The sequence below is a fragment of the Sparus aurata genome, chromosome 12 (assembly GCF_900880675.1).
Source record: "Sparus aurata chromosome 12, fSpaAur1.1, whole genome shotgun sequence".
In the NCBI taxonomy this organism is placed as follows: domain Eukaryota; kingdom Metazoa; phylum Chordata; class Actinopteri; order Spariformes; family Sparidae; genus Sparus; species Sparus aurata.
Genome location: NC_044198.1, coordinates 9780319 through 9792416, shown reverse-complemented (window position 1 = coordinate 9792416; position 12098 = coordinate 9780319). Strand labels below are relative to the sequence as shown.

The window sequence follows — 12098 nt, the reverse complement described above, 5'->3', positions numbered from 1 at the left end:
TGCGCTTTGAACCATTTTAGTTCTCACTGAGGCGGCTTTGCTATGTTCTTCTCACCGGCTTAGCTCCCATTTGAGGGCATTTTGCGGTACTCTTATAAATCTGAAAAGAAGTGTCACTCAATTAGGACTTTTAATTAGCTCTGCCGAAGAGGCTATTCGCCTTCCAGAGGTCTAAAACTATCTGCCAAACAAGTTAAACTAAGAATGCAAACAACCATGTGTGGCCGTCAGTGAGAACTCAACACATTCATAACACATGTGCAACAAAAACAGACGTGAAAGGAAAATTCAATCCGACAAACGCAAAACAAAAGTTGAAAGCTGAAAACAATGTGTCTCACATTAGATTGGCATGGACTTCATCTTGACCATAGACGCGAGTTCCTGTATTGCCAAATGATCACGCCGCCTTTGCCTCACCCTGAAAATATAAAACGGCAAAGAAAAAATGTTTCTGTAAATGCCAGGCTTTGCAGAAAACAGATCTCACTCAGGCAGAGAGAACGAAAGCCCTCACAGCTGTGGCCTGAGGATGTGGGATACGTGTGTGTGTGTGTGTGTGTGTGAGTCTTACCACACAACAAAGATGAGGGAAAGGACGGTGGTGAGGATGACCACGGAGAACAAAACCAGCAGAATCACCAAACCCAAATTACCTTCGTCCTCAGCTTCGGGTTCTGAATAGGAAGAGGGACAAAGAAAACAAAGGCTGCTGAAGCGTGGGACTGAGCCGAACACAGAGGAACAGATACAGGATTGAAGGATACGAAGAAGATGTCTTGTCAGAACTGAACAACAAACTCAAACCATGTGAAAATATGTATTTTATATTTTTGCACATATGTTTCATCCTCTGTGAGTGTCAGAGAGAAAAAAAAACCCAAACAAACCTGTGGTATGTGTGTGTTCCGTGATTTAATTAGTCTCTGGTGAGAAGTTAATTTTAAATCAGTCTTTACAGCTTTCACACAAACATGCATTTATCATTCTGAGAGGAGTAAACAACTCCCTTTCAAAGCAAAGACGTACAGCACAGAAACACACATCAACAATGAAGTGCCTGAAAACATTTGGTATTTATAAGATTAAGAAACAATTTATGAGCACATCTGCCAATGACACTGGACACACACACACACACACACAGAAGAAGACATCTGGTTCACAGCAGGGCAGCTAACAGAGATCTGACGGCATCAGTCGCAGCGACTATCAGCCTTTAGTCTGCTGCCAAAACTGTGTGTATTTGTCTCCTTGTGTATACTGTATGTGCGTGTGTGTGTGCATGTTTACAAGTGTTTAATATCGTGCATGTGTATAGTTTGCATCTGCATGCTTGAAACTGCCAGCCTCTTTTTTCCCGTGTTTCTGCCTGTGGATATTGGAGCTGCTAACTTTTCATCCAGCACTCACTGTAGAAAACTTAACACCCTGCTGATACAATATACTGTAATTGGGGAATGAAGCCAGACATGAGGTACTTGCACTGATCTTTCTGGAGTCTAATAACAGTAAATAATGACTTATTACTAATGACTGATGTGGCCTCTTGTTGCTGCAGAAAAATGGGGTAGAAATATACTCATCCTGCTGTTTGATTAACTATGATTCAAACTATCCACCTCGTCAGGCACAAACCCAGACTGAGAACGTATCACTCTGATATACACAGTAACGATAACTGTAGATTGTCAGCACTTTAAAGCCTCAGTCAAGTGTGTTTCAGCATTTTTTACATTTCATATTTTTCTGAGTCATTTCCTGACAATGTTATATCTGTATATCAAATATTTTTTGACAAATAATTTCATTTTGTGCTCAAACTAAAATAAGTTGTTGCTAAAACTGTACAATGACATGTGATTATATTAGAATCTGGGTCATCTGAGTCATATGTCATCCTCCAAGCTTGGCTAATGTGGCCTCTAAGAGGGAGAGTTCAAGAACAGGGCAGTCCTCAGTGTGTGTGTGTGTGTGTGTGTGCGTGTGGTTGAGTGTGAGAGACAGTGACCGATGCTGTGCTCAAAGCAGACAGGTGTTGTTCATGGTAGCAGAGGGAAAGTTCAGTAATGAAGTTGTCTTGTGGCAGTAAATACACAGTACAGTGCGCCCACTTCTGTTTGTCACTGTCTATACCCATGTCATTGCCAGCTTAGGTCATATAGATGCTATTTGTGTACATGCTATTATCCATACTATTGTTAACCCCATCTAATATCCATGCTATTACTATCCATGCAATTGAATTTAAACTTGCCAGAACGGCAGCCTAGTTGCTCTAAATAAAATAGATTACCTCGATTATTAAACACACCGTTATTCTGTGTTTGAGAGAGGGCGTTAACTGTCAAACAGGAAGCAACACTGGCTGGATTGGAACGTCAGCAGTAGTAGTAATAGTAATAGTAGCAGCTTTGGTTATTATAGTGGAAACAACAGGAGTGGAAAAAGTAGCAGACTCATAACAATAGTAATGCAGCAACTGTACTACATTTGAGCTACAATGAAAGTACACACAATTATAGGAATAGGAGTCTTACTGTGCGTCTTTGCAGTGGAGGTTTCAGGATAATCATCATCATCTGGCAGTGGCTCCTCTGTAGGTTCAGTGGTGGTGTGGACTGTAGTAAGAAGAGACGTACACACACAAACACACACATTTATTCACCAATGAGATGTGTGAATCGTAAAACATTATGTCCATATGTGTCACTTTTAAAGCGCTAAAAAAAAGCAACATGACCTTTAATCTGGAAATGGATATTTTGTGGATTGTATATCTGACCTTCCCATGGCCTGACGAGAAGAAGGGGACTCCATTCGCTCCACTGGCTGTCAGAGTTCACCTCATCACGTGCTCGAACCTGAACTTGGTGGAGGTGGCCAGCCAAGGCGTCAGATATGATGACTGGACTAACATCAGAGTAAATCTGATTTGATGGAGACAGACAAAGGACGGGCAATGTGAGAACAAGAAAGTAGCACTGAACGAGGGCAAAAACTGCTGTTGTGATGCTAGCATCACATGAACAAGTTAAGAAAGTTCAAATAAGGAAACAGCTCCTGGGAACTGCATTGCCAACATATCGTTTTTTTTATGGTTTTGGCTTCAGTTTGTGTTCTGGCTCCCAGTGAAAACATGTTGAAGGAGACTGAAACAGTCATCTTATACATGCCAGATTTGAAAAGGAAAGTAAAACTGTTTTTTAATACTTGTAGTTTTAATGGCAACTTTACCCCTTCATATAACAAAACAGTATTCTGACAAGAAAATATAGCCTATAGATAAACTTACAATAAATAATTAATTACAATTTAACCTACCATCTGCAGTTGGTCATCACCTGATTTGATGAGACATTTACTGGTACAGTATGTAAGAATTGGCCACTTGTCAGATGCACATTCCAAACAAATTGGAGGGAAGCATATCACTAGAGTAATCGCTACCTGCTGATATCTGTTGATGCTGTTAGCCAGTTAGCTCAGTTAGCTGTGCAGTTAGCAGCCATGAGCAGGAGCTTGAAGTACTAGTAGAGTGTTGGTGTTTACACAGCTAGCAAAGGAGTTTTGGACATTCATAAACCTGACAAAAAAAATTTAGACATTTATCCATCTGCAGTGCCTTAAATGTTTTTTGTAATCTACAATCTCAAAAATGTTTTCACGTGGCAGCTTTAAGATAAGGCATTTTGTTGACTCTGCTGGACACACCTCTGTCAGAGTGTGACAGCAGTGTTGACAGCGCCTTTTTAGATCTATGCTGATTAGCTGGGCTTGCTGTAAGAGTTACTATTTATGGCTGCAGACGTTAGCTAATGTAAATAGTAAGTGTTGTGAGACGGAAGAAATGCTCAGCATGGGTCTCCTCTAGTGCTTGTGCTTCCCAGCAAGTTCTCAAAATCCAACATGTGACTTTATTTCTGTTTAAAAAAATACTAGACAAGTTTTTGTCACTCGCAAATGATCTCTGCCTCCCTCTGACATACCTCCTGCATAAGTAACGTTAGCCTAATGTCCACCTATAATTTAAAGCATGGGAGACAATCAAAAATCAAGTTGTTTGGAGGTTAGATGATGGCACTGTTGGCTGTGGATTCCCAAAATCCTTGGCAACATCTTTCTAGTAGGCTGGTTAGCTAGCTATAGTTTGACCTGTATACTGCTTCAGTCCTCTGATGACGAGGTGCATACGAGAAAAACCTTCTTTGGTCGTCAGACTGGAGATATTTTTTCGCAGAAATGTGACCAAAACTATTTTAGACCCGTTAAATCTGAATTTACTTAAAAACTTTAAGGCTTTTTTAGACTTTTTAAAGACCCGTGGCCACCCTGCTGCAGTATTTGTCTTGACAAGATTCCGCCCCCACCCACACTGAAATGAAATGTTGGATTTATTTTTCTCTTTTTCTTTCCTCTTCCTTCTCTTCTCATATTTATACTTTTTACTTTATTTACTATTTTATTTTGATTGTATCATTTATCTATGCCATATTATGTGTGTATATGATATCATACCATCTGCCTCTCATCCACATGCACGCACACCCACACACACACCTATACTACCTATATACATATCATTGTAACTTGTTTTCTGTTATCTGTACTGTATGTCCACCATCTGTACTAGTAGTCCACGTGGTGTGATGTATTTGTCGCTCATGTCACCTTGTCTGTCACTTAATTTCACCACTAAAAAAATATGCTTGACCTTGCTTACTAACCTCTGACCAGTACATTGAACCCTGTGGCCTGTATCTGATGTGAAACACAAGGGGGAAGGCATCGTGAAGCGGCCAGGAAGAGGGAGAGTTCCATGAGACATAGAGCCTCTTTGAATAGCCTTCAAGCTCCTTCACCAGCACTGACTCTGGAGGGTCTGGTTTCACTGCGAAAAAAACAGCAGAAAAAAAGAAAGAAAATGAGATTCGACCAAACTTTTTCCACTGCGGTGGTCATACTATTTAAAGACAATAAGACACAATTTCTTCAACTGGTTGCTATTGGAGTCTTTTTTCCCCCTTTATTGTTGCCATTGTTTTTCTCTCTGACAAATTGACATTGTGTTGCCATAACTTTGCAGTTTTGAGGAATATAAAGTGAACCCAACTTTGATCCAAATAGTGCATCCTTGAATCACCTTGCTATTAACAGAACTAATCAAAAGTCCTTTGAATCCTGACCCTCTTTATTCATGTATCTTAGCACATTTCAGTCCAGCATGTCAAAAAGAATTCAGCCGTTGAGAAAAACACATGAACATCCAGTAGCTCTTAAGAACGTCTCAGGGACGCAGTGAATGGCTCTGCTCGCAAGCGGCAAGAAGGTCACGCAGACAGAGAAGCAGCAAAACAAAATAATTGAGGTCATGATATGAGGAGCTAAAGGGCAAAATCGCAACAGCAGGCTATAAGAATTATGTACAGCATTAAAAATCCATGATGTTTTCGTGTGCAACCCTGCATGTGTGCGCATTTCATGAATATTCATAAAGATAAGCCATCTTCCTATACTTTGTTTTAGCTTTACATCTGCATGTCTGAGCTTCCATGAATGTGTGTATCCATAGATGTGCCTTGCAATGTTTGCTCAGTTTAACCTGTCTCATTAATGCATGTATGTGTGTATAGAAAACATGGATTTTACGGAGAGTAAAAGCCTCTTGTAGCTTCTTTGAGGACATGAACACTGTGTCGGATGTAGGCAAAATCAGGACAGTAGACAGTATGAATTTATGATAACCATCATTAATAAATAGCATATTTATAGTTAACTAAACTTGAGTTAATAGATATTTCAATTTTAGCAATTAATTTAATGCTTTATAAACTATTTATCCAGCAACTGTAAAGGGTATAAACTCTGCAATAAATCATTTCTTAAAATAGTTATTTCACTGTTTGTTCACAGTTAAATAACTATTAATTAAACTTCAATTAACCATAAATGTACAATATATTAATGATGGTTATCTGTATAATGCGTTATCGAGTAGACATTGGGGTCCTTTTGAAGCATGAAGCTTGTTCTGGTGGGAAAAACAAATTATAAGATGAGGGACAAGGCCAGCAGTATTGCCAGCCAATTACGATAGTAATTTTTGAACAATGCTGCAGCCTGTTTCCCTAAAGTGAATGTGGAGCAATGGAAACAAGAGAGAGATGACATAACTGATGATCCACTAGAGAAAGACATGCAAATCTATTGTGCATCATAGAAGTACAATTGCAATACAAATATTTCTCACTAAAATAAGAAAAAATATGTTTTGTCACAAAGTTGATCTTACATAGCTCGTGTAGCCTAAACCGGCCATATGTTGTCTCGGACCCCAGGCCATTGGTCTCTGTGACTCTCAGGGTATGGATGGTCACCCAGTAGCGAGGCTGATATACATCACAGTGCTTGCGGGTGATGTCCACAATGCACGGCCTCCACTCGTGACCATTTCCCCTTGAAAACAAGACAAAACATGGTCAAATGTTGTATTCTCTTTGGTTATAGAAATTATGGTTGAAAGTTTCCACATATTGCATACACATTTACACTCCACTCAAGTTGTTACTCTTTGCAAATGCGCTATATTTCGCTTCTTCATAGCCCATTCTGTATGTCACCTTCAGCCTTGGGTGTTTTTGTCTCACTTGCAGTAACTCACTCCTACCTGAGGGTGGCATTGTACTTGGCTGGCAGGAAAGTCTTCACAGAATCCACCCATGAGCAGCGAACATGTGTGTGATTGGGCACTTGACAGGAAATGCTCAGCAGCCCAGGGGGATCTGGGAAACGGGAGTCAGACAGATTCATTTACAGGACAGAGATGGTGTTTGTTTTCATTTCAAGGGCTGTAACAGACGAATATTTTAAAAGCTTTTCTGTCATGTCCTCGAGTTTAAAAATGAACAGCTCGGGTGTCCCTGTCAGGAACCAAAATGTTTCAGGAGAGGCTTGGCTAGTACCATGGAAAACTCCCTGCCCCTAAAAAGGAAGCCCACTTAGAAAGCCGCTTCCTGTTTGAGACATTTACAGGAAGTGGAGGGCTTTGTCTATGTCACGGCCGATAAGACCCGTTTCCTCCTAAATCCAGTAGTGCTATTCTAATTATCACTGTTGTACTAACATGCCCTGTTTCAACCAGAGAGCAAGCATGAATTCAAGGAAGATGAGAGAGAAACAAAGAGGAAAATATGTTGAGGGAAAGTCTAGACAGGGATGAGAATGTCTGAGTAGGAGAAACAGAAACTTCTTTCATAATGAATTATCCAAAGAATGAACTCAGCTGTGAGAGATTGGGATGATGTGTCTGCATGAAGGGGCTAAAACATGGGGGACGCAGGCGTGCTCCTGCTGCAAAGAGTATTTCTTTTAACGCTGCAGTCCCGTGGCGAAAGACTCAAAGTAAGGTAGAGCCGTTAAAGTGTAATAACTCCTAAATAAGGCACAGTGAGGGTGGACAAGTCACAACAGCACTTACGGCCCAGCCTGAGTTTGACAGAGTGGAGGAGGAGCCCCTGGCTGTCATAGCAGCTGTAGTTGCCCTGTGCTGAGTGGTCGGTGTGCAGCAGGACTAAGCTTCCATCTGATGTCACTTTGTGCCATGGCAACGCTGAGCTCTGGTTGAGATGCCACACCACAGGGATCCTGGTTGGGGACATGTTAGAGTTCATTTATTTAGTCCTTGTGAGGACTTCATTCACTAACATGTAAGTCCTAGGACATTATCATAGCTAAATCTGAATATCACAACTTTCATCAAAATGATACATCCAACATTATTCTAGATCTCACTGTGTGTCAATGGAACATATTTCAGCAAAAAAATATATCAGACCTTGGCTTCACATTAAATACCTGTTCAACATATAACATCTTACTTGTTTTGTTTGTGTGACTCAGCTGATGTTTACTCTTCCTCTCTGAATAATTTAGTTTAAGAACATTTAGCATATATCGGATGTCTTTCAAATCAGAACATTTTGCACCTAATTTAGCTATACATGCACTTTTTGGCTGTTCGAATCACAATAACTTCGGTTATTCTGTTCTGTTGCCTGATTTCCTACATTTCCCGGATTGTCTCGGAGCATTTCTTGAGGAAGGCACTTATACAAATGTGTATCTTTCAGATAAAACCAGAAAAATATTTACAGTTGAGTGTATGAACATGGATAATTTATTTGTTAATGCTGAGTAACTTGAAGCTACAAAGGCAATAGTTTTCATTCCTTACCTGGTTTGTGACTTCCCGCACGCCAGTGTCACATTCGAACCCAAGCGCCCGTACTGCACGCCTGACACTGCAAACACAGACATCACATAAAATATTAATTCACATTGTTGTCTGGCTAACATTAGCTGCACACTGCTCATTTTGACATACCGTGAGTCTGCACAGTCTGTATTAATGTGATTTAAGCGCCACCATTTACTGTAGAGTCAACAGTATCACCATAACATGACCATACAAGGTTACAGATCCTGCAGACAGTAGACGGAGGAGACTTTGGCACGCAGAATAAAGCGTCTCTAGTCTGTGTTGTTTTTCACAAAGTTTATCATAATTAGTATTGATCTGTATCGGCAAGTTCACCTCAATAGCAGAGAAGCAGTTAAGCATTTTTTAGAACATAACAAGATCCAGGCGAACGTTACTCTCAAAAGCCATTAAAAAAAAATATATTGGCATTGAGCTGTTTGATTGTGAAAAGCTCCTAGTTCTGCTGATGCAACTGTTAGTCAGCACCTAAATGTGTCAATTTTCACAACCTTGATTTGCCTGGCCATAAGATTGATTAACTGACTGCAGAGGATTCTCTTGTCTAGTCTTGTGTTCTACGTCTTAATATCACTAGGACCGAAACTATGAAATAAGTGACTGACGCGCTTTGGTTTTTGGAACACTGAGGACGGAAACAAGAACCACTGACGCACAACAGTGAACCTTGTTCAGTCCCTTATTTTTCCGAAGTATCAATATTCAGGCAGAGGTCAGATTCTTCTCTTCTCTTCATTTCTGAAGAAGATACGGAGCAACTGTTGAAAACTTTTGCTATGTCGATTTGGGGGACACAGCCTTTAAAGTTGGGACTTCCTCGAATCACCTTTTGTGGTACGACCCATGCAAATAATTCAGTTTTTTCTGCTATTTTAATCAGAACTATTGCTACCCAAGAACAGCTTCACCCATTACTATGGGATGCAACCTTTGCATGTTTCTCTATTTAGAGCCTGATATGACATGATTATGTATTGGATGATATTGTCATGGCAACTATTTCTAATTAAAGCCAAAGTCTTTAACTCTTACATGGTTTTGATTCCAAGTTCCTATCTGCTCCAGAGGCTGAGCAATAGTGAACGTTTACAACTGTGTCAAGTTTTTCAGAAAACCATTAGGTTTGATGAGGTGTTTTCAAGCGATGGCCACAGGTTTCAGAGGGCATTTTTAACGGGTGTCTTAGGTCCTTAATGGGTCGAAGTCCTGCACACTATCTCCGAGCCTTGGGACATATGACCAAACTATGTATATGGTGAACTAACCCTTTAATCCATGACCAGATGCAATGTAGCCTAGTACTTCTAAAGATCGTTCTATAACATGTCACATGTAATTACCCATGACAGCTCATGAATATGCATGAATGTCAAACAGCTGACAGGCCAATAACGCTCGGTTTGTAGCATAGAACAACTGTTTCTATCATTAACTTAAAGGATAAGATAGAAGCTGCTTACTTTTACTTGGCATCATGCAAAATTGGAAGGTAGTGTGGATTCTAACTGATACTAAGTGCAGTGTATAACTGAGCAAATATTTGTGGTGACTGTAGTAATTTGCTGAGTTGATACTCTATCTGCAGTGTGTGAGAGTATGTGTGTGCATGTTGAGTTTGGCTCCATAATATGAAAGCTGGCATTTACAGAAGATCTGGAGTGGAAAAACATCACTTTGACTGCCAGCCTGCCACGCACACACCTTCATTAATTCTCAACCTCAATCACTCAGGCATGCACACTCCCTGCTGGTCTCTCCTCCCTTGGTAACAAACAAATTGTCCCCGGTTGGTGTTTTGCTTTTCTTCTTTCACTTTGTCTCTTTAAATCTCTTTGTAACAAGTTTGAATTGTAATAAAGTCATAACACGAACGATAATAACCTTTAACATTTTGTCGAGTCTTGACTATGAATGTGTTGTTTGCATCAGTTACACCCCAGTGACTCTGGGGGAAGCGTTTCGAGGAAGTTATTATTTAATTTGCCGTATTGGTATATTTATATTAGTTTTACCTGCTTCTATAACCTCATATGCCCTTCAGGGACCAACTGAGTTAATCCTAAATTAAACTTCACACATACTCAAGTCGAAGGCTTTACTGAAGGCCTTTTCAATACTTTGCTTTCACGGACACCTAAAGTTCACTTTGCTGGCGTTTCTGCTGTTGTTTTAGTGGCTGTGCAAAATAAAACAGCTGGAGAAAAGAGCAGCAAAGTGCTCCACAGTGATTTTGTGGTTACATTTAGACTTCTGAAAGGAGACAAATGCATACAGAGAGGAGGACAATGAAACCTACTGAGACTTTTAAAAGAGACGTTAGCAAATGGAAGCCACTTCATTCTGTTGTGGTGATTATGGGAGATAATTTATTACATACAACACAAGGCACACTTAATAAATTTGAGCAACCAAGACTGCTTTTTTTGGCCCCCGTAAACAAAGCTGCATAGATATCACAGCTAGAAAGGACAAACAGGATTATAGACATTTCTCTGCTGCCTGCATCTTGTATGTATCGTGTGTGTACTCCTAAATTTCAGTTCAAGCAGTGAGACAGGTGCATTTTCTATCCTTGTGTTTTGCATTTTAATGCTGTTTAAATGTACACTATATATAGCCATTTGAAACAACACGTCTGTAGTTTATTTTTATGGCCGTAATGGACAAATTGCCAATGAATAAATAATTCCAGCATAAATTCTGGATACAACTGCATGTCACAGCAACCACTTATCTTCCTGTATTTGGTCCGAAAGTAAGAACCTTACAAAATATGTTTTCAAACTGGCAACCATGAACCATGGTTCAGTATGATCCGGACCAGGACCAACTCTTTCGGTCAGACCATGGTGGTTTCACACCTGGTACTTTGGTCCAGATCAAACTGAAAAGTCCGGACCAAATAAGGTAGGTGTGAAAAGCACCCTCAAATACATAATAAAATGCAGTTGCTTGTTGTTGTCCCTTTTCAAAACATTTAGAAAAAAAGTCTTCTTTTAGTCCGAATCTACAGTATTTAAAGTTAAGTATCAATATAATCATGACATTTAAACATTTATATTTATTGATAACAGCTGCTTAGTCAGCCAGTAATGGTAATAATGACAAACTGTTGGTGAGTCATGTCTGCGAATGTTTCGATATCAAACCGACTACATGTAAAGGCTGATGACTGGCGCTTTGACGCTGCTTGGGCTAACGTTAAAACTGTTATCATTCGCTTAAAAGCTTTAAGGGGTTTTTCGACAGCTCTATTCCACCAATTGTCTGTCGTTTACAGTTGACAACTGCCAAGATACTCTTCAAGTAAAGTGATCACCTAGATTGTTATGTGTACAAAGGCAGAAACTAACATGGAAAATCAAGAATCAAGAATCTGATTTTAAAAATCGAATGCAAGTTTTCCAGCGATAGTTGTTAAAACAAACACACCGAAAAAATATTCATACCTAAAAAACTGTTTCTAGGCAGCTACAGAAGTCAAAGTCCTTGAAAGAGTGAATTTCCCCCTAAACCTAATAAATGACCAATCTTCCTCTTTTCTTATCCCTTTTTTTTATCATTTCCTCTTCTGTGTCATCTTTCCTTCTATGTCAATCATTCAATTCAATTTTCTCTAACCAGTTTTAACCAGAATTAATTTTTACATTTAACCACTGAAAGAACACACACACAAGCACACACACACCCACACACACACACACACACACACACACACACACACACACACACAGTCTCTATGTGTGCATGTTACCTGGAGCCTTGGTGCAGTGAAAGAGTTGGCTGCTCTGAATGTGTGTATTCATGTTTTATTGGCAGT

The 12098-nt window shown here is 39.8% G+C and overlaps 1 protein-coding gene across 1 annotated transcript in view; it reads right to left on the bottom strand.

Annotated features, from left to right (window-relative positions):
- The window catches only part of il11ra (interleukin 11 receptor subunit alpha), a 50665-nt gene that overhangs the window by 5828 nt on the left and 32739 nt on the right, over positions 1-12098 (bottom strand). The window contains exons 3-11 of the mRNA XM_030435883.1: positions 8234-8300; positions 7478-7644; positions 6668-6782; positions 6293-6456; positions 4728-4891; positions 2786-2930; positions 2541-2621; positions 575-677; positions 342-421 (exon numbers count right to left, since the gene is read on the bottom strand). Of these exons, the coding sequence (XP_030291743.1) occupies positions 343-421; positions 575-677; positions 2541-2621; positions 2786-2930; positions 4728-4891; positions 6293-6456; positions 6668-6782; positions 7478-7644; positions 8234-8300 (1085 nt within the window). The 3' untranslated portion in view covers position 342. The remainder of the gene's footprint in view (positions 1-341; positions 422-574; positions 678-2540; positions 2622-2785; positions 2931-4727; positions 4892-6292; positions 6457-6667; positions 6783-7477; positions 7645-8233; positions 8301-12098) is intronic.